The sequence below is a fragment of the Elgaria multicarinata genome, chromosome 7, assembly GCF_023053635.1.
Source record: "Elgaria multicarinata webbii isolate HBS135686 ecotype San Diego chromosome 7, rElgMul1.1.pri, whole genome shotgun sequence".
Taxonomy (NCBI): Eukaryota; Metazoa; Chordata; class Lepidosauria; order Squamata; family Anguidae; genus Elgaria; species Elgaria multicarinata.
Genome location: NC_086177.1, coordinates 75565001 through 75587516, shown reverse-complemented (window position 1 = coordinate 75587516; position 22516 = coordinate 75565001). Strand labels below are relative to the sequence as shown.

At 41.3% G+C, this 22516-nt stretch overlaps 1 protein-coding gene across 1 annotated transcript; it reads right to left on the bottom strand.

Moving 5' to 3' along the window:
- C7H8orf89 (chromosome 7 C8orf89 homolog) lies at window positions 1-2895 on the bottom strand. Its single transcript, XM_063129868.1, has 3 exons — window positions 2723-2895; window positions 1581-1645; window positions 1-231 (listed from the first exon to the last, which is right to left on the bottom strand). The coding sequence occupies exons 1-3, from the start codon at window positions 2794-2796 to the stop codon at window positions 92-94; spliced, it is 279 nt and encodes a 92-aa protein (XP_062985938.1). The 5' UTR covers window positions 2797-2895; the 3' UTR covers window positions 1-91.
- Between the last annotated feature and the right edge of the window lie 19621 nt (window positions 2896-22516).

Below are 22516 nucleotides of genomic sequence, written 5' to 3'. Positions count from 1 at the left end.
GTGAAAGGCGGTTCTGTACATAGTAGCAGACAAGAAAATACCAACTCATTAAAAAACTGCAAAGGAGCCTGCTCCTTGCTCAGTAGGTTTTCTACATTTCAAGTTTCTTGGCTTTCCTAGTTTTTCTGCTTTTTTCATGATGAATGGTTTCACATTCCAAAGCAGCCAGTTGAGAAAGCCGCTGGACATATTGAGGAGGAGCTCCACTGACCGGATCTGTGAAACGGTAACCTAGGAGAAGAACAAAGGACTCTGGTTTGCACACTTAATATTTATTTAATGTATCATGAGCACTTGAAGCAGCATTACATAAAATGCATCAGGTAATCAATCTTATCAGATACCTTAAAATATGAAGAGATGTTTTGGAAACAAGACATAATGGGCTGTGGATGGCTCTACAATGGGCAAGCAACCCAGTACCCTCTAAGTGCTTTGGACTACAACTCCCATAATGCATGACCATTGGCCATGCTGGCTAAGGCTGATCAGAGTTGTAGTTCAAAACATCTGGAGGGCCCTCCAGGTAGTAGGAAGAAGGCCACAGTACTGACAACCCTTATCCACGGAATTGGGTTGATCATGGCAACCCTAGAGAGGTGCCTTCAACCTAAATGGCCAAGTTTCCCCAACATTCTAAAACATAATAGCATAAATCTCCAGGGGCAGAGCAATTCAGCCTGGCCTTTAGTGTCTACCTAGTGCAACCAGCCATGCATTTCTAACATACAATATAAGGCCTGCACACAACTGCTATGCCCTAGATCACTTGGAACAATGACACAATAGATTTTCCGGTTCATTAAAAAAAATCCTTTCTATACTGCTATTCTGTAAGAAAACATTCTCCAATATAGAACAAAACTATATGTTTAAATCGCAGGTTCAATGAAAAAGAAGAGATAGTCTCTAATGTTGGGAAATAGAAAAAGTTTTTATTTTTTACATATATCTTCAATCTTTAAAAATAGTATTGTTGTAAAAGGACTAATTGTTCACTATGTGAACAGAGTGCTAGACTACATGGACCCTTGGTCTGATCCAGCATGGCTCTTCCTATGTTCTTAATGAAACGTCCAAGGAAAACTGCATAGGTTTGCATTGTAAATTGTTTCCTTATTTTAGATGATAAGCATAATCTTCTGAATAAGGCATGCATTTAAAGTCACAAATTTACATTTGTGGCCAGGATGAAAGGGTGGTGCAATACTATGTATTTTTATTTAGAAGTCACACAGAGTTCAGAGTGCTTACTTTTAAGTACATGCATTTAACAGCCAAAATAACTAAAACAAATCCAGAATAGTAAGTAGCTCTATAATTAATTTCCTTTAATGTTAATTGGCTGAATTAAGCATTTGAAATATAATTTACAAGAATACTAGAATGTTCTCTCTTCAGTACATATAATAGACTTCAAGAAGCAATACTGAGAATGCAAAATGGGGAGAAGTTAGTTCACGATAAAGCAGTGAGAAAATGAACTTTACTTAGAAATGGATAGTAAAGCAGTGTGAAAATTAGTTTGGCTTACTGATGCATTCTGGTGACAGAGGGTAATAAATCCACTATATATTTACCAGACTTGAATTTGGACCCTTCTGGAAATGAAATTAGGCTGGAACACCGGTTATATTTCTTCAACCTATAAATTGCACAAGAACACATAGAATCTGTTACATTTATTAATTCTATAGCAATCAATTGTAACTTTTTAAAGGAATCTCCCAAAGATGAAAAACATCTTGATTTATTAATGACATACCTACTGTGCAAGCATTCTTTCATCAAACTACTTGTGTTCCTATAGCAGTCACCATCCAAATTCCTAGTAGTACTCTTAATAAGCATCAAAATCTTTGTTGTTACGACTAGGAAGCAGAGGGATGCCATCATTATGTAAAATATACTAAAATACTATTTTCTGAGGTTAGGTAATGCTGGGCAATAGGGAACCTCAGAAGGAACCAGTTCTGACCATTTTATTGTGCTAGCCATAACATCCCCTTTAAATTTCCCAAACCCTCAACATTTCACATGAATACTCCTATACAACCTGATCTATGATATCAAAGAAGCTAGCCTTGTAATCCTATAGATGTCTACTTCAAATGCCCATTGAATTAAGTGGGGCCTACTCCCAGGTGAGTGTGTATAGGACTGCAGCCTAAATATAGTAAAATCTAGTTACTTTGTCCTAATTTGCTTGTATACTGTGAGGGTATAGGCAAGGAATATTTCTTGTGTGTCTTCCTCAAACAATACAGTATTTACAACATTTGCTAAATTTATAACAAATGAAAAGTGAAATCAACACTGCTGAAGCCAAGCAGATGGGGGTCTAGTCAGAGCTCCTATGGGAGACTCGCATGGAAGAAAGGTGGATATAAGAGAAATAAAGACAACATCCAACGTCACACGAGAAGACCTCCATTTGCACATTGGGATGTTCTTCTCTCGCTGCGTTTGGATCCCCAACACTCCAGAGCAGATTTGGGGGCTCTCGGGGAGGGGAAAAAGGAGAATCCATTCTGATAATGGTGTTGGTTATGTTGGCAAATGAGCCCAGTTGGTTATACCCTTAAATACTCACTTAATTTTCATAGTCTGAGCTTATTTCAAGAACAAACAGCCTAAGAAAAACCTTTACTATTTTTACTTCTATAAATGTCAGCATTCCTTTTCACGAAGTGGTTGTCTGTGTCCACTCAAACTGCCTTACCTTACGACACCTAACTCTCCCGCTCCACCATGCATCCCAGATGTCTTCAGGGAGTCTGGTTTCCAAGAACTCATCCCTCTTTTACTTATATCCCCCAATGCTATATCTCCTCTACAGAAAAAAGAAAAATTAATTCAAACTGATGGGCTTTACAGCAGTACAAACAAACATGATATTACTTCTTATTCACATAGTGCTATGAGGAAAGATCTCTTTGATATACCCAACGAGGTTGTATCAGCACCATGGTTCAACTACCTTTAACTTCCTCAGTCTTAAGGAAGCATGCACCCAAAACAATTTAATTTATTTTAAACTGTATATTTATTGTTTTATACTGTATGTTTTTATCTGTACAGCCACGCTGAGATCTTAGTGATATAGGGCGGGGATATATTTTAAATAAATAAATAAATTCCTACAGTGTATTCACAATGCAGGATTGTATCTTCTTGTTGCTGGTTTGTAGTACTCTTATCTGCCTGTAGTACTAGAAAATTATGCAAATCCTACACTTGGGTGTACAGGATAAGTAGACTGTAGGCCACTGACATTGCACTAGCAAGAATTTTGACTGACACCTTAGTTTAACACTTTAATATCTATCTGAGGTTTGTGCAGCTTCACAAAAATAAAAAACAAATAAAAAACAATTAAGGAAACTGACAGAGAAGTAGGTGGAAAGTAGACTTGTCTGGTACCTACCTGATCATCCTATGAATGAAGTTGAAAGGCAAAACTGTAGACAAGAATTACACCGGCAGTAATGGTCAACTAGAGACTCAGGGCACATTTACACCAAGCAGGATATTCCACTATGAAAGTGGTATATAAAAGGCAGGAGCCACACTACTGCTTTATAGTGATATTGGAGTGCACTCACTATTGGGGCCCTTTGACACATACCATATACCACTTTCATATTGCTATATCCTGCTTGGTGTGGCTCCTGCCTTTTATATACTGCTTTCATAATGGAATATTCTGCTTGGTGTAGATGAGCCCAAAGTCTAGAGAAGCATTAAGGTGACTTCACAAGCTTAAGAGCAGCATCACAAAATATTTTTTGAAACTGAAAAATGACTTGTGGTATCACAGAAAATGGAATTAACTCTTAAAATGCTGTAACTATAAAAATTTGATGGCACCTACATTAATTCTCAGTTTAGTTGCCACCAGTAAAACTGACTGGATCTCAGCATTGACTTAGTCCAAACACATATACCATAAAAACCTCAAGGGGAGGGGCTGTACCTCAGTGGTAAGAGCACATACTGTGTGCAGAAGGTCCCAGGTTCAATCTCATGTCTCTCCAGGCAGGACTAGGAAAGAATCCTGCCTGAAATCCCGGAGAGCCGCTGCCAGTTAGTGTTGACAATACTGGGCTAGATGGACCAATGGTCTGACTCAGTATAAGGCAGCTTCCTATTTTCCTAAAAACTATGAGAACAAGTGCTGCCTGCACTCTTCTCTAGGCCAAAAAGCCTGATCCTGGAACATGACCTCACTGGGCACACAAACCCTGCAGTCAGCCTGATGTCAAAACTACCAGTCATCTGTCTACGAAGTGCTGGAGGTAGCATTGGGGAAACTGATGGCTAGATTCAAACCATAGATTTTCCTCCCTCCCCCCACCAGATAGGATTTGATCTATTGAACACAATTCCGGTCCCAATTCTGGACAAGGCTTTTAAGTCTGGGGACGCTATTCATGTGCCACATGCATTACATCCTATTGGGAGGGGATCCGCACGTCGCTCCCAGAGCACTTCTATGCGACCCCAGTGCACCCCGAAAACGATAGTCTGACTTCCCTGTAAAAGAAACGAGGAAGAGCCGTCCATGCCGCTGCCTCCGCCGCCGAGGAGAGCTGGGCAAAAGAAGGCGGGGTAGAAAGCTTCTTCCGCTATTCACCCCGCCTTCTTTTGCTGAGCTCTCCTCGCCGGCGGAGAGCTCTCCGCGGCAGCATGGACGGCTCTTCCTCGTTTCTTTTACAGGGAAGTCAGACTATCGTTTTCGGGGTGCACTGGGGTCGCATAGAAGCTCTCTGAGAGCGACGTGCGGATCCCCCCCGGATCAGGGTGACTAAAGCCCCATCTTGACATGACAACATTTAATCTTCAGGAAGATAGCCACAAACCTCAAACTTTAAGGGGTAAAATTACCACAGTATACTTAATTACAATAGTAAATTTAACTGGCTGACAATACAAAGTGAAGACTTACCTGCTTTTGTAGAAGCTTCCAATAAGATATTGTGATGAAGCAGATGGGAGCAAGTATAAAGGTGGCAAACTGGGGTCATCATTACTGTAAGAGCTAAAATGACCAAAACAATAAGTAAATAAAAAACAGTAAGATCAGCACTAGCAGGTGGAACTTCTGAAGGGTGTGGATGAAGTTGCTATCATTGTCACTCCTCTGCCAGCTGTGAGAAACGGGTGTATGTGTAGCCCCCAAACTCGTTACCATGTGTGGTGCTCAGGGCTGAAAAGGTTGCCCACTACTGTATTACTCAAAGGTGAACTGCATGAGGAAATACTTCTGCACATGGGTCCCCTTACTGAATGGCACGGATAGTACTGATCACCTGTTTGGGTTGTCAGAGTACAACAGTTTCTTCTTTCCTTTGAACAGGTGATCACTGATCTTAGAGCTTATGGTCACAATCAGGTATGTCCTACTCACTAATGTATCTCTTTGTATCACAGCCAATCAGCCATGGAACATACACGGATTGGGAAATATCTGAATCTCTGCTTTATCTTTACTAAGTATTCTGTGGAAGTATATCTGTACCATTATTGATGTTCTAACAGTGATATTGTAGCATCTGTTTGACTTTAGATGCAGAAATGTATGCTATGTGCTTCATTTCCCATTGTGTTTTGTTTTGAAGAATTAGTATTTGGAATCTTGTGGGACGTGCCTATTAGAAATGCCACTACTTCTGTGAATTATCGTGTGCAGTGCACTTTTAAGAGTAACGAAGCATACACCCTTCATACAAGAAAACAAACTGCAATACTCTACCTATTTGGAAATGGATCAGCAGCACCTTGTGTCTTCTTTGCAGCAGGAGAGGGGTTTGGTATTACTGAGTACCACTCAGATCCGTGAGTAAGACTTGGCACTGCAGCATTTTCATTGGAGTCTCTCAAGCCATATGCAGATGTATATTCTACTTGAAGAAGTAATTCAAAATAGGATACATGGAACATCAGGCCAAAACTTCAAATACCATAGCTAGAGTCTTAAATTATACTTTCTTAAGCTAGCTCCACTGAAAGCAATGGGAGAAAACATGTCCAGGTAACCTCATCCAGTCTTTGTACAGTTACCTGATCGGAAGGAACAAGTCCACCTAATGAGGCTACTGTCCCAGCCACCTAGAACAAATTATGAAGGGCTGAAGTACCCTCTTCTGAAATCACACTTGTGTGTACTTGCTTACACCAAAACAATTATACTAACTAAATAGAAACAAACGCCTTTCTACACCATGCCAAACCCATGGCTAAAATTTGTACCTAGAACTTCCTTATGTTGGACCCACTGCAACTACCATTTACTCTTTCCATCTACTTTGGAACATGTCTATGGTTTTTCTGAGATGTACTAACACTGCAGCCCTATACACATCTACTCAAAAGTAAGCCCCACTAAGTTCAATGGGACTTACTCCCTGGCAAGTGTGTATTGGAGTGCAGTCTAGGTGGAAAAAAGAAGCAAGATGTGCCAATTCCAAGCCCCCTGAATAGCAGTGTCATAAAATATGGTGTTAAATCCAATGTTATGCTAGTGGACGTCTTCTAGTGTAACAGGACTCTATCTTTCTCTGACCCCTGCAGCCTTCTGTGCTACCCAAAATACTGCTCTGGTGGGTTTCTCAGCCCTTTGGGGCAAAGTGTGTGTGTGTGTACACACTTCCCCTCCCAGTTCTAATAATGGAATTGTTTCTATCGGTGGAATGCCTCCATTGGATACGCCCATATAGAAGAATCTCACTGCAAAAATATAGTTACTGTTTTAAAACAGCATATATATATATATATATATATATATATATATATATATATAAACACACACACACACATTCACCTTTATATTATTTTTTATGCAAGGTTTATATAATTGCCTTCAGTAATGCTTCTAGGGCAATTTACAAACACACGTCATATAAACATCAAATTTACATAAATTAAAATATATTAAGAAGCCTGGAAAAGCAAAAGCAAAAAAGTGGTTTGCTTGGTACTGAAAAGATTGTAACATGAACACCAGGGAAGATTCTCTTGGGGCACCACAACAGAGGAGGCCCTGTGTCTTCTCTGTTGTGGTGGAGGGGGCACCTGGAGAAGACTCTGAAAGCTCCCTGTTCACAGCCAGTTTGATATGGAAGCAGGTTTTCTTTCAGGTCCCACAATCCTAAGAGAAGTAGCGTCTCACTTTGAATTGTGCTCAGTTGCAGTTAGTAAACCTGGCAGCTGTATTCTGAACCAGCTGCAGTTTCCCAACAGTCTTCAAAGGCCTCCCCATATACAATTCAGCACAGTTCTCAATTCTAGATGTTACCAGGCTACCTTTGTCCAGGAAAAGCCACAGCTAAGCACACCAACTTAAACTGATAACAGGCATTCCTTGCCACAGGAGCTACCTAGGCATCCAGTGACAAAGCTGGATCTAGGAGTACCCCAAAATGCAAGTTAGATCCTTTAAGGCAGCAGTTCTCAACCTGTGGGTCGGGACCCCTTTGGGGGTCGAATGACCCTTTCACAGGGGTTGCCTAAGACCATCGGAAAACACATATTTCAGATGGTTTAAGAAACTGTTTTGACTGAACTATGTCATGTATCATCTTTTGTATTATTAAAGCAATTGTTATGTATTATTTTCATTAGCAAACCATCCCATGACAATGGATCGTGTAGAGAAGAATGAAAATAATTTTATGGTTGGGGGTCACCACAACATGAGGAACTGTATTAAAAGGTCGCGTCATTAGGAAGGTTGAGAACCACTGCTTTAAGGAGAGTGCAGACCCATCCAGAATTCAAGGAACACCATCTCTATGAACAGATGAACCATCTGCTCATAGAAATTGTCTTGATGGGATTGAGTTTCAGTTTATTTTCCCTTTTCCAGCCCATTACTGATTCCAGGCACCAGTTCGGCATTTCCATTGCCTCACCTTGAATGTGTTGAAAGAGAAAAAGTGCAGAGTGTCATCAGCAGACTGATAGCTCTTCACCCCAAATAACTTCTACCAGAGGTTCATGTAGATATTAAGAAATGTGGAGGACAAGACAAGAAACCTGTGCAACCCCTTAACATAAATGCCATGGGTTCAAGTAGTGGTCCCCACCAACAACTTTCAACCCTGAAAGCATATACAGAAGGTATTTAAAACTGCTGAGAGGTCCAGGAATAACCTGGAACTACAGAATGTACAGTAAAGCAATTGAAAAGATAATTCTGTTCCTTTTGTAGCCAATGGTTTAAACATCTATTGATTATAAAGAGATGAGAATCAGACTCTCAGGAATAATAACAACTTCAAGGGAAAAAGTAAGATAAAAAAATATGTTTAATCCCTATAATAATTTCAATGTCAAAAAGGGGCGTTGGACAAATATACAGATTTAGTAGTTCCTTTCACGAAAAGTCTACAATAAATAAGTCTATAAAATGGAAAATTAAAACACATTACCTTGTTTTATCCTTTTTGTTTTTATCACTGCATTCTTCCAACTGTTCTCAAACAGGTGACTGCCAAATGATTTTCCTGAGATTTGTTTCTCTGGAAATCTGTGCTCAGATGTTAGGATTGGCAATTTTTGTTCTTTTGGCAGTTGAGAAGTGATACGTCTACTGTTTCAGACATCAAAATGAAAGGCCGCCAAGGATACATAAAAATAATAAATGTTGTCAGGCTCAGAAATTTCTCAGGTAATAAGTGGGTCACCAAGGAACCTGGCCAGTATTGCTGTTTTTCAAAAGAACCTTCTGTGATCATTCCAAAGGACCCCTTCTTACTCTGGCCAGCTTACTGGTTCTATACATTGGGTGAGTTTGCACTTCATAACAACCTACCCAAATCATGCAGTGCAAGTGTTCGTGGAACTCATGATGTACCCGACAGACTTTTGGGCTCACTGGGTTGTTCTCCCCCTTTTCCCCCCCTCGGTCCTCCAACTGGTATCCCAGGGTCCTGAGCGGCAGAATCCATCTTGGCTGCACTTCCCTCCCTGGTCCAATCATGACCCCATTTGTGTTTCCCAGCCCTTTTTTCTTTCTTTTTAAAAATTGGCCCCAAGAATCTATGCAAATGTCTCTCATTTTTTAAAATATTTTATAACTCTTGCATTGTCTATTGCCTTGTATATTTCATCTGTACTAGGAAAGTACAAGGTAATTGACAAGATAGGATTGCATACAGGCTAGTTTAACAGCTGTTGACAAGTGGGGAAAGGGAACAAGATTACCCCCTTAGGAAGGTGATCCTCAGGGTTTGAATGCTGAACTGACACTTGGGGGTCCCGCCTTCCATTCACAGTTCTCTTGAGTCTGAGTCTCCAGCAAGTGGTTTTAAGACTTATCTAGGGTCCACCTCCTTTCTCAGCTTTGTTCTGTCCTGCCAAGGACCACCCGCATTTGCGTTTTTATTGAATTGGTTTGACAGATCCAGTAGCTTTGAATCTCTATCACTGCTGAATCACCAGGACTTGGTTGCACACCCTTGCCTTGAAGATACAAACTTGAGTGAATCTCTATATAAGCTATTTGATTTTTAAACTGTGATCTGCTAAGCTGTTTGTTTTCTCTTTTTATATTATGTCAACAGCGCTTTGCAAAGAAGAATTGCAACAATCTCAATGTTTGTAAGCCATGCATTTCTCCTGCTCTTGCTGTTGTCAAGACAAGGCTAAACCAACCTGCGGAGTCTGAAATGGGCCTCGTCTCTCTCCCACCTGCAAGCTGCTTTGGTGAGTTAAGTAAATTTTAGTTAGCAAATCCTATGTTTTGTTTTATCTTAAAAACTATCCATCATTTCTGAATTGCTCTCTGCTTGGTTCTTGAATGAATATACTCAATTGGAAACTGGAACAGATTTATTCTTTTGCATAGCATGAAGTCGGCCATACTCAGCCTGCCTAGACCACTTGGTACAATCTATTACAGTTTTATGAAGTTTAAAGGAGATTCTGGAGAAGGATCTTCTCCTTCTCCAGAAATACAAAATGGAAGCCTGGATTTTTGCATGTGCAGGCTAAGAGGAGTTATTAATTATGTGAGTAGTCTTCCTCTGGAAGATACAACAAACGGTGTCTTGCAATTTATCCTGTCTCATAAAGTTGGAGGTGCAGACTCCCATTTGTCACAACTAGGGATAAAAAGGATGGATGGGAGAAGAGAAAGGGATGGTTCTAAGTATTCCCCCCACTCCCGTAGGCCACTAGCAAAGAAGAAAGTTCTAGAAGCAATGGCTACATAAAATAGCAAGAAATTCAAGCCAGCAGCTTTTAACTACTAGTCGTTTAGGTGGTGCAAGCAGTAAGCAAAGGGCATGATGCATACCACTTCTTCTCTGTGCAGCTCCTCAGTTGCAAAGAGGGTATAATCCTATGCACGTTTACACAGAAAAAAGTTTCTCAACTTTCAGTATGCATAGATTGCCTCCTAAATTGCCCATCTCCATCATTGGGTGTGAGGAGTTAATGGAGGAATGCTAGGTTAAGGTGGACCAGCACCAGTATAGTTGAGGTATAAAGTAACTATCAACCTCTTTTGAAATCAGGTTGGCCCTGTGAGTTTACAATATTAATTTCAGGCTGTAGGAAAATACTTACCATTCTGGAATGCATGAGATCTCTGGGAGCTTAGCATTTTGTACTTGTGAATCTGCAACAGAACAAAGTTAGAACTTTTTAGACAGATCCAAAACTATTCCATTTTGATGTAAAAATTGACATGCAAATATAATTTTGTATCTTAAAAAGTAAAATAAATATTTAACAGTAATAACGCTTTTGTTATAAGTTACACATAAAAACAAAACAAAGAGAGCCATGTTGGTCCATGAGAAAAACACAAACCAAAATCAACAGTTGGGGAATACCTTTAATGTGTGCGCAAATTTATCAAAGTATGTAGACAATGATTAGGATTACTTCCCTCTTAAAGAAAACATTGTTCAATTCAAGATCTGGATAGGACAGGAGGTTAAATTGGAGTGGTCCAGCAGGGAGGGAGATTATTTTGATTGATAAAACGCTTACTTTCTCTTGCAGATAGCACTGGCAAACCAAAATAATTAATACCACATTTTAATCCTAACACTTAATATTATTTAAGGCTGTGAATACTGGAGAAAGCAATGAAAAGTTTATTTCATTCATTTATAAACTACCCTTCAGGGGTCTGAGGAAGGCTTACAATTTGAAAACAGAACAATTTGTTCCATTGCATCCAGACTGGAGTCAATGGAACAAGTTTTTTTTTATGACTATGGGTGCAATTCTATGCAAGTTTAGACTGCCTAGAGAATCTTGGCTGTGGGATGCTGGGAGTTATAGGACTGTTTTCTGTCTAAACATGCATTGCATTGAGCCCTAAATTAACGTTAATGGACAGAAAAATGACAAAAGTTGGCAGTATCAGAAGCCAGCAGGCTAAATGAAACCTAGGTGAGAGAGCACACAAATGGTTCATTAACAAACAGGCATTCAGTTCGATTACTCTACTGTATACATAGTGATTAGAGATTGGTATCACAAAGTATTAACAGTTGGTGTCCAAATATTTGTTTTGATCTAACTGTAGCATATGTTTGCTATTACTTTAATCATATAACCAGCAAGAATAGATTAACTCAGAATGGCTTTCATAAAACAGCTATTTTAATTTTCCATTATAATAATAAAAAACACTCCATTGAAATATATGAATACTCTCACTCTCTCTTATCCAAACACTGTTCCCCTTTTCAGCAACTAGTACTGCCATCACAGTAGAGGAGGAAGACCAAGCCCCTGTCCCCCAACCTTCAAAATGTCCTGCCAAATCCCATTGTTGTAGATACTCCTTAGCTATACCCATCTTTTGACTCTAGGATTGTTATATGTGAGGGAAGATAACACCACTCTGGCAGACTTATCAGGAGCAGAACTGATATAAATGCTGCCCATTCCAAGCTTAGCCTGTTGCAGAATATGGATGAACAGCTTTCCATTGCCCACTAATGTTACAGAAGACCTAGCAAAACCTATTAACATTCAAAACCCTATACTATAATTCTTGTACTGCTACTCAAAACTTGTTTAACTGCCTATGCTGTTATAGCTTTCACCATCCTTAGTTAGCCCACCCAAAATATCTTCAAATTCATAACCTGCCCTTGCTATCCAGCCCATGATTTAGTCAGATCTCCCTAAATACAATCATAGAATAGTAGAGTTGGAAGGGGGCTATAAGGCCATGGAGTCCAACGCCCCCCCCCCCACTCAATGCTAGAATCCACCCTAAGCATACTTGACAGATGGTTGTCCAATCAATTATCTCCATACCGTTTCTCAAGCCTCCTTACCAATAAGTTCAAATCACCCTATACATGCATTCCATGAAACACACCCATATTAATCTGAAATAACTACCTTAACACTTAGCTTCATACAAACACTAACTGCAGCCTAAAAATTTAAGGCATACCACCCAGAAAGTTCAAAAGTGTACCCTTTTAACAACTTTGAATGTGATTAAAAGTGCATTATTAGAATTATGGTGTGGGGGTGGGTGGGGTAAAACACCTCTTCTCTTTAATAATGTGCATTTGCACAGCATATTTAGATTGGTATTTTACACACTTATGACCTAGTTCAATGGGTTGTATTGTATATGTCAAGAAATACTTTTGTAAGCCGCTGTGAGAGCCTTTTTTTGGCTGAATGGCGGCATAAAAATCCTTAAATAAATAAATGTACAGGGCATTCATGTTCTATGTGCTTCACATTCATTTGTTGCACATCCCCCTAAGGTAAATCCGTATTACCACCACTCTGCCTGGGTAGAGTGTTGGACTAGGACTAGGGAGATCGGGGTTCTAGCTCTCACTGGGTGGCGTTGGGCCAGGCACGAACTCTCAGCCGAACAGGGATGTTGGGAGAATAAGATCGAGAGATGGAGCAAGTAAGCCGCCTTGGGTTCCTTGCAAGAGGGGATATAAATGTAAACACTAAAGAAAACAATACATAAATCAGCACCCTAGTTTGCAGAGTCCGAGGTGAGCACGTGGCCTACCCCACCCCCTCCTCCGTGCCCCCGGCGTTAGAGGGGGGCAAGGATGCGGCGGCTCAGCCGCGCGTGCCCGCCCCGCCCCGCCCCGTCCCCTCAGGGCGCGCTCACGGACCCCGTTGCTCCAAGCGGGCGCGCGGCTGACTCCTGCTCATAGCGGCTCTTCCGCCGCGCTCGCACGGGGAAAAGGTGGAGGCGGGTCAGAGCCGGGCCCCTCGCCGCGGCAGGACTGGCGGAGCTGGGAGCACCTGGGGACGCTCATGGCCCTCCGCGGCAGCCGGTGCCCAAGAGCGCGGGGGAGGCGGCAGCAGCATCTCTGCCCCGCCTGTCTTCGCTCCTGCAAGGCCGGCCCGGGGCAGGTGGAGAGCCAGGCTGGCGGTTTCCAGGCAACTGAGGGAGCCGCAATAAAGAGGCGACGCCCGGCCTGCAGCCAAAGCCGGGAACCGCCTTAGTGGGCGGGGCGGAGGTTAAGGGAAAGTGGCTTGTTAGGCCTAGAAGGGGCTGGGGAGGCTGGCGCTCGTGCGTTCCTGCTCCTGGCAGGAGCCCTCGCTTTTCCACGATTTTATCGTGGAAAAGGCAGGCAGGCACCAGGCAAAGCCTCTCCCTTCCCTCCACCCCCTCGGCTCTGCTGCATCTCTCTCTCTCTCTCTCTCTGGCTGGGTTCGGACCACACGCTAATGAACGGTTGTCTCCCATTTTGTTCCTATTACCCTTGCAGTTGATTAGCGCGTCATCCAAACTCAGCCTCTGCCTCGCTTTTTCTTTTTCTTTTTTTTGGTGGGTGGGGGGAAAGCTGGCCCTTCTGAATTTCTGCCTTTTCAAACAGCAGTTTTAAAGGCAGAAGGACTTAAAAGGAGGAGGAGGAGTTTGCCACCAGGGAGAAAAGGGAGTATCCTTACCACCAAGATTCAGAATGGTTGTTGTCTGTTACAAACCAACAAACCCCAAAGGCATCTTATGGCATTTTACAAGTTAACTTTCATTGTTAACAAGTTGTTGACAAAGTCAACTTGTTTTACAAGTTAACTTTCATTCATTGCAGCACAAACTTCTGTGGGTTAGAAAGTCCATTTTGTTAGATGCATGAAGTGTGTCCTTGGTTGGCAGGGTGGTTATAGAGCAGGGTACAGGTGGGGGTGTAAACAAAAAAGTCCCAAAGCCATGGAATGCATGAAAATCCGTTAGCCTGGATCACTCTCTAAAAAACAAATGCTTTCCCAACAGTTAAAGGCAGGGGCAGATTCATACTCCCTCCTCTTCAGTCTATCCTTTTTCATTAATCTTGATTCTGCTCATGTTTTTGGTCGCTGGGCAAATTTGCAAATCACACTAAACCACCCTGAGAATGAGCCGCCGTGGGTTGGTTGTTTGCTCACTAACCAGACAGATGATCTGTGACTTGCCATGGCTTGTTTCCAGCTCCTAGCATGTATCCCAGGTGCCTTTGCAGCACAACTCATTTCCTGCCTAGCAGGAGGTAGTCAAGTACATTAGAGAGCAACCTAGCATGTAACTCCTCTGCTGAGGGAACTGCACTGGCTGCCTATTCGCTACCGGGCCAGGTTTAAGGTTCTTGTACTTGTGTACAAAGCCCTAAACAACTTGGGACCAGGATACCTGAGAGAGCGCCTTCTCCCTTACCAACCTGCCCGGTCACTGAGGTCATCCGAGGGCCTGCTCCTGGTGGTTCCACCTAGATCCATCCTCCGATTGGAATCCACCAGGGGAAGAGCCTTCAGCGTGGTGGCGCCCCTCCTGTGGAATTCCCTGTCTCTGGAGGTCAGACAGGCTCCAACCTTGTACTCTTTTCTGCGCCTCCTGAAAACATCTTTATTCCAAGAAGCCTTTCTTTAACATGCAGCCTTGGATTTCTGTGTTGTTGTTTTTTGCTTCTTTTTAAATTTTGTTTTAACTGTTTTATTCTGTTTTTAATTTTCATTTTACCTTGTACACCGCTCTGAAATTTTTTCAATGAGGAGCGGTATATAAATATTCTAAATAAATAAATAAACCTCAATCGAATGTTGCAATTGGTCTCCTATGATTGACAGCTAGAAAGGGAAACTCCCCTCCCTGCATCAGATCGCCAAATGGAATTAATTTTCTGAGCTGTTATGAATGTGGCAACACACTTGCAAACTGGGTGGTGGTGCACAAGTGCTATTTAGCCCAATATGCGGATATCCTGCCTCTTGTCAATGTCCTTGTGAATTTCATCTCCCACCACCTGCTTGCCTTGCTAATCAATACCTTTTTTAAAAAGGCTGTTTAACATACGAACAGCTACACCTGCCCAAAAAGCTCCTTCTGCTGTAGCCACCAGCCAATTTCAGCGTCCACCCCGCAACCCCACTTTGTGCTTGGCAGTTCCCTCCATTGCTAGCTGTCAGATATACAGATGAGTTACAGAGCAGCAAAGATATGCAAATTTCAAGTCAGAAATTTGTGAGTGGGATTGGTAAATACATGAAAATTTCATGGCAGACCATAAAGTGGCGGGGGAAGCTATACAAATATCAGAGCTGTGAACTTTTGAATGTGCGCACTTGCGCAAGACCATTTTTAAAAAATGCATGGCGGGTCCGGCTTTGACTCGCCTTTGCTGTTTCCCCGTGCGAGCGTGGCGGAAGAGCCGCTATGAGCAGAATGCATTTCGGACATCAGTCCTTTCCTTCTTGATTTTTAGAAGTATGAAGTGGAAGACGCAGAAGGGATGAGGGAGTATAATGAAATCACAAGGAGCAGCAGGGATTTTTGACACTCTTGTTGGGCAGCTGTCTAGCCTTTTCCAACAACTGACAATGAAGTTGTCTTATTGGGTTCAGACAACACAACAAACCACCCTAAATATAAGGCACCTGAACATCCATGAAAAATAGGCCACCCTGTGGAAACTGAGCTGGGTTCAGACATCCTGACAACCCACCATGGGTGATCAACCATGGTGGGTTGTCATGCCATGTGAATCAGGTCACTGTGTTCTCATTCAGTAGCTCACTCACATGAGGCTGCTCTTGTGTCCATAATTTCATTCTGTTGAGTCCAGCTTTCATTTTCTCTGGCAGTGGATGTTAGGACCACGTAACACTGGTGTTCTGGCAGCTGTCCTGGCTCCCAGATTGTTTCTAGCTGCTGTCGATAGATTTTTTTCATCCAAGCATCAAGAGAAAGTAAGGCTAGGGATGGAGTCCTGGCAGATGAGAATTCTTGGCAGGTGGGGATTCCAACAATAGAGGAAAAGATAACAGTTGTGGAGACAAGCCTGTACTGTCCAAATTGTGATGTCAGTGTGAGGTTCGAAAACATTCTTCCTCAAACTGGTGCCTTCGAGATGTGTTGGAATTGCAACTCCCATCATTCCCAGTCCCAATGGCCAACACATCTGGAAAGCACCAGGTAGGATGTTTCTGTTTAGATGTATTTTTATAATGTTAAAAGAGGCTGTCCTTTATTTCAGAATATAAACAACACTGAGGAACAAGCATAATGGTTGTGCAATGCTATAGATTCCATGGCATTCCATAAAGCAAATCTAAGGAGCTTCATGTGGTGTCTTTTTAAAGATTATGATGTGGCAGTCCTAGTTCATAAAGGGTCATACACCACCAAAGTCTGCATTGCTAACCAAATTAAAAGAATTTTTAAAAAGAATGGATCATTCCTTCCAAAGTGATGTACATCTAAAGCTCAGTTATACATTCAGGAGGATCAAAGAGATACCTGGACAGCAGTGTTTGTTATTTCAATTGAGGGAGAGATATCTTAGATGTACAATGCTGCCAGATGAAGCGTTTATCCTGCAATCGCCCTGCCTCAAACATGGAATTTGATGGCATTTCAGATGATGTTGTCACTGCTTCTTTCATGTTTTTTCCCACCAGAAAAAAATCTGTTAAGGAGGGAAAGGTGGAGAACTGCACAGTGCCTTTTGGCTTGTAGTGCTACGAGTCATCCTTTTGGAAGCTGCCTTAGGGCGCAATCCTATGCATATTTGCATACATAGCTGCCCTGCAGTGAAGAATTTGGAACTTTGTATGCCTAAAAATGGTCCACATCATAAATGCCACTAATGCTATAGATTCCATGGCATTCCATAAAGCAAATCTAAGGAATTTCGTGTGGTGTCTTTTTAAAGATTATGATGTGGCAGTCCTAGTTCATAAAGGGTAATACACCACCAAAGTCTGCGTTGCTAACCAAATTAAAATATTTTTTTTAAAAAAGAATGGATCATTCCTACCAAAGTGATGTACATCTAAAGCTCAGTTATACATTTAGGAGAAAGCTCAGTTATACATTTAGGAGAATCAAAGATATACCTGGACAGCAGTGTTTGTTATTTCAATTGAGGGAGAGATATCTTAGATGTACAATTCTGCCAGATGAAGCGTTTATCCTGCAATCGCCCTGCCTCAAACATGGAATTTGATGGCATTTCAGATGATGTTGTCACTGCTTCTTTTATCTTTTTTCCCACCAGAAAAAAATCTGTTAAGGAGGGAAAGGTGGAGAACTGCACAGTGCCTTTTGGCTTGTAGTGCTACGAGTCATCCTTTTGGAAGCTGCCTTAGGGCGCAATCCTATGCATATTTGGATACGTAGCTGCCCTGCAGTGAAGAATCTGGAACTTTTTGTGCCTAAAAATTGTCCACGTCATAAATGCCACTAATGCTAAAAATACCAGTGCACGATAAAAACATATGATAGCCATGTATTTTGTGTTTGTATGATAGGAGGCATGAACATAACAGCACACTTCTCTGACCCAGAGGTGAAGAGATGGGAGAACAAGGAAGTAAATTTGATACATACTCTAAAATACATCAGGTTCATTGATGACGACCACTTCTGTGATAGGAAACACAGCCTACTATATTCTCAGTTACCCAGCAGGTGACACTCTAGAATCCTGGATCAGGAAGGCAGAAACAAACAGTACAAGTAGTGTACATGGATAGGGTTTTTGTCTGAAGCATTGAGCAATTAAAAGGTTCAGCTAAGGTTAATAGAATAGGAAAGGTAGGATGTTAAAATAGCTATGCTGTGTGCAAATGCAAATACAGAACAACCAACAATCTTAGGGTGCTTTTACTCCATCCTGTGGTCAAGTTGGGAAAAATTAGTCTGTATTTTTCCAGCCATTTGTGAGATTATGAGCAAAGTATTTGCTCAGCTTTCTAAAAGTAAGACGTGTGGAACTTTTTGGTAAATTGCAGAAAAAGATTACCCTGAGTTTATTCGTCATTGTGTTTGCATTTCTTTGCAGAATGTACAGTAGCTATATTTAACATCCTACCTTTCCTATCCTACTTACATAACACATCATTTTCTGGCAACTGTTTCGCTGGTCTTCTGAGCTTCAGCAGAAACACAAATAGCAGTTTCATGTGCCAGTACCATAAAATACCTTTAGTATTTATAGTGTCATCAAAAAGGACATCATCCTACACAACAAAACAAGTACTTCCCAACCAACAGACATATTAAATGTCAGCCAAAATATACCAATAGTACATGATGGAAACCTTGTCTTATGCCAACACTTAAACACACACAAAATTCCATTACCTAGAACAAAATGCAGCTTCCAAACTGTTGCATAGTAGGAGTTACCAACGGCTGCACAGAGAGAACTGTTAAAAGTAAGCGTGGAAAGAGTACAAATTTGCAGGTTATCACCGGATTTCTTGCAACAAACATGGTTACATTCCACCCTACCCCCAAAGGATGGGTTTTGTAGCCTGGGTAAGATCTTGGGCCTGGCTGTGCTACTTGCTGCTGAGGTGGTCGCCTCTCTAGAAATGCATTTTCTGCAACTGATACACTGACTGATGTCCTTGCTACCAATATCTCTGTTTTGATAAGTTCTCATTTGAATTATTGAATCATGCTAGTTGCCCTTGAAGAGAGTTTGAAAGCTGTTGTAGAATTCTGTGGCCCAGGTTTAACAGGGCTGGTGGGCTACAAAAGCATATTTTTCCTATCCTTGTTCATGTTCACTGGTTGCCAATTCTCTTCCTAGCCCAATTGAAGGTCCTTGGCCCTGACTATGGAAAGGCACATCTTCTTCCACATAATTTCCCCTCTTTGTTTAGGTAAGCTGGGGAGGCTCTGCTTTGAATCTTGTCTTTCCTGGAGGTTTTCATTGAGGGCCTGTGCAGCAGCCTAGATGTTAACGTGGAACTCCATAGGAAGAGCTGTCTGGCTAGCTCCCTCTATTCCTTTTGCCAGCATGTGAAGCCTGTTTCAGCAGGTTTTCACATCTGTCCTAAGCTGTGATGGAAGTTAAATGTAAACTGTAATTTTGAAACCCTTCTCTGTATATTTTTTAATATCTGCTGTTTATGTGGTTGAGTGTTTTTTGATATGTTGCTTTAAACTGTTGTAGCAAGCTTTCTTTCTTTCTTTCTTTCTTTCTTTCTTTCTTTCTTTCTTTCTTTCTTTCTTTCTTTTTAAAAATACAATGTTATGAACTATTAGAGATTGGAGGAGATTTTAGTCATATGCTTTTATTCCATAAAGTAGGACAGGTCATACATCCAAGTCAGTAACTTTATGGATGGGTCACTTTGAGATTGGGAATGGATGGCCAGATTGTCCACATAACAAAGTAGTCGAACAGGGCTGGCTGAAGACATTTTCCCACATGTGCCTCTTCCCCATTCTTGGCATTAAAAATACAATAAAATAAATAATGACAAATTTGTTTCATGATGTCAAAATCAGCTGACTGAGGCCGTTGTCTCAGTCTGCCTCATGATAGGGAGAATATACAGCTATTATTCTTCCTCTCTGTACTACAATAAATGGCTAGACAGGCAGGGAGAGGAAAGATGTAAGAGGTTCTCCTTGTTCATGGGCATCCTCTCCAGTATTTCCTCACATTTGAGGAGAAGTCAGGAAAAGAGAAAAAAGGATACAAAAAAGAAAAGAAAAAAGCATTTCTCTCATTTGCTTCTTATTATGACCTGGCTCACACATAACACTAACCCATGGTTTATTTCCCCCATGGTTTGTTGTCCTATCCAAGCTTTGTCTGGTAGATGATAAAACAACAACAACAATGTGATTTGTTTTCTCAATCCCTAAATTTCCCTCCTCCTTTGCCTGCACCCTCCCTGTATCCTGAATGTCTTTGCTGTACTGTAGTACTGGCATGTAGAGTGGCAGGTGGGTTGGGGGAGGGATTCTTGCCTGCCCCTCTGTGGCCTAGCAAAACAACCCATGAACAACCCACAAATCTGGGCACACACATAATAATAACCCATGTTTTCAACAACTCCGGAGTTCACAACCTATCAACAAACCACAGACTCTCTTTTTGGTTTGTTTGTGGTTAACAAGCCATGGTTTGGTAGTGCAGCTGGGTTAGAGATGTAACATTTCTGGAAGTTTATAGGCCATGAGAAAAAAAATCTGCATTTTATCAGGAAAAAAATGGAGATTTTTGGAGAAATGGAAAAATAAGCAATTTATGCAATAAGCTGTTCATTAAGCTGAAAAAGCTGTTCAATAAGCTGTAAAAAAAACAAAACAAAAACAAAAATGGTCCTCGGGGGGGGGGGAATGCTTTTCCAGGCCTTCACATATCTCGGCTGGGTTCACACATCACAACAACCTAGAGTTCAACAACTTATGGGTTAAATAAACCATGGGTTAGCATTACATGTAAATCAGGTCACAGTGTCTGACCTTTGAATGTTTCTTAAAAGTTGCTGACCGATATTATTATGCTGGACTTGTCTTTTATAGTACTCTCTGGAGATGTTCAGTTCCTGATTTCATAAACATTTGTGTTAGCAAAATTGTCCAAAATAGAAGCCATTATAAGTCTGTTTCTTATTTTTATTTTTTATTAAATAAGTTAAAACTTTTTGTCAAAGCAAGTAAAAGACCAGACTGGTTTATTAGTTCCTTTTAATATTTCTCAGAAGAGAAATTAAATGCAAGCAAATGTTGCATTTCCCATGGATTTATAGATAAACTTCACATATCAAAATGAGAAAAAGTCTATAAAACCAGATTCTTACTTGTTAAAAGAACGGGGAATGGATTGGCTGAGTATTTTGTCAGGCCATAGAGGCCTGAACTTTGCAGTTCCAGAAGGCCTAAATATGTAAAAGAAGGCAAACGCCTCATGCAGCTTTAGACTATGTCTAATTTAGTGGCGATAAGCCACTAAATACATATTTTTTTAAATTGAAAACAGGTGCAGAATGTGATAGCTCCTATGGCAGTGTTGCAAACACAAAGGAATGTGTAGAGTTGCCATCTTATCACAAAAACCAATCTGGCCAGGTTTTGTTTGTTTTGCTTTGGGGTCAGAAAGCAAAGCAGTATACTGTATTTTGAAAAGCTGTAAAACCTTAGGTGAATAGATGGCTTCGCTATGCCATCTATTCTAGCCAACTGCTAGCTGCCTTTTGCAGTCATAGCAATGTTTGGGGGCCATGAAACCTCATTAATGCTTTACCGTACCTTCTTATGGTAACCATCCAAAGGCCACTTTAGTATCCACGATGGACTACTTTCATCTGGAGGTCAACAGGTAGGATAAGCCCCTGTCGATCCAACAAACCTCTCAGGAGCATTTGGATAATCTAGGAGCCCACCAGATTTTCCACTAGGTGGATTGAAGAGAGTAAGAGACTGGGACCATGTTCTTGCTGGGGCACTCTGATCTTTGCTTTGTTTCCATGCTTAGGCATTCCTAGAAGTCATAAGGAGTGTTCAGAAGAACCCCCGTCATGGGGGGCCAAAACCTGGAAGAGGCAGAGGGACCCTGTCTCTTGCTCTCACCCTTGATGTCCACTCTTGGAGAAGAATGTTAGGTAAGGGGGACCGATGTGGATACAGCTATCTAGGCACATTGCCCTGCCTCTGCTGACTTTCGACTGAAGATGTGGTTGTGTAGGAGCTCTCACTTCAATTCAGTCAAAGGTGAAGAAGAGACACCTTGAATGAGTACAGAGATGGCAAATTAATTCTATGTGCTGGAGGCAGGGTGTGTATGTGGTGGAAACTAAATAGAAAAGGATTCTGTGGCTTGGGCTTCATTTCAATGCCCTTCCCTTGTTTTCTTCGTACTTCAATTTCTCCCTTGATCTACAGTCTAAAATTTATGTGACTTCTGGGGATAAGGCCTTTTTTTAAATCACTTTATTCAAGCATGGCTATGCTGCTCTAAATCCAAGCGCAATCAGCTTGCCTGTCGCCAGAGTGCCAAGACCCAATAAAGCCAAAAATAGGGTCAAAAGTTGCTAACAGTTGGCTAGCATCCCTGAGAGGTTTTATAGAGTATGCCTGATTAAATAATGCATTAAGCCTAGGCTTGAATTCTTTCCCTACTTATGAACACAATAATGTCAGATCCATTTTTTACTTTTCATGTGCTTCTCTGGAAAAGCTCCATAAGCAGACTGAAAGACTGGCAACCTGAAGGAAAAGGGGGCAAAAGTTCTGTCATTCCTGAGTTTAACTACACTGATATGGCAGGTATTCTCT

Coding starts and splice junctions, on each gene's coding strand:
- C7H8orf89 (XM_063129868.1), bottom strand. CDS start 2,796: ATGAGTTCTTGGAAACCAGACTCCCTGAAGACATCTGGGATGCATGGT. Junction 1,646..2,722: donor GGAGAGTTAGGTGTCGTAAG/GTAAGGCAGTTT, acceptor TGCAATTTATAG/GTTGAAGAAATATAACCGGT. Junction 232..1,580: donor AGGGTCCAAATTCAAGTCTG/GTAAATATATAG, acceptor TTCTTCTCCTAG/GTTACCGTTTCACAGATCCG.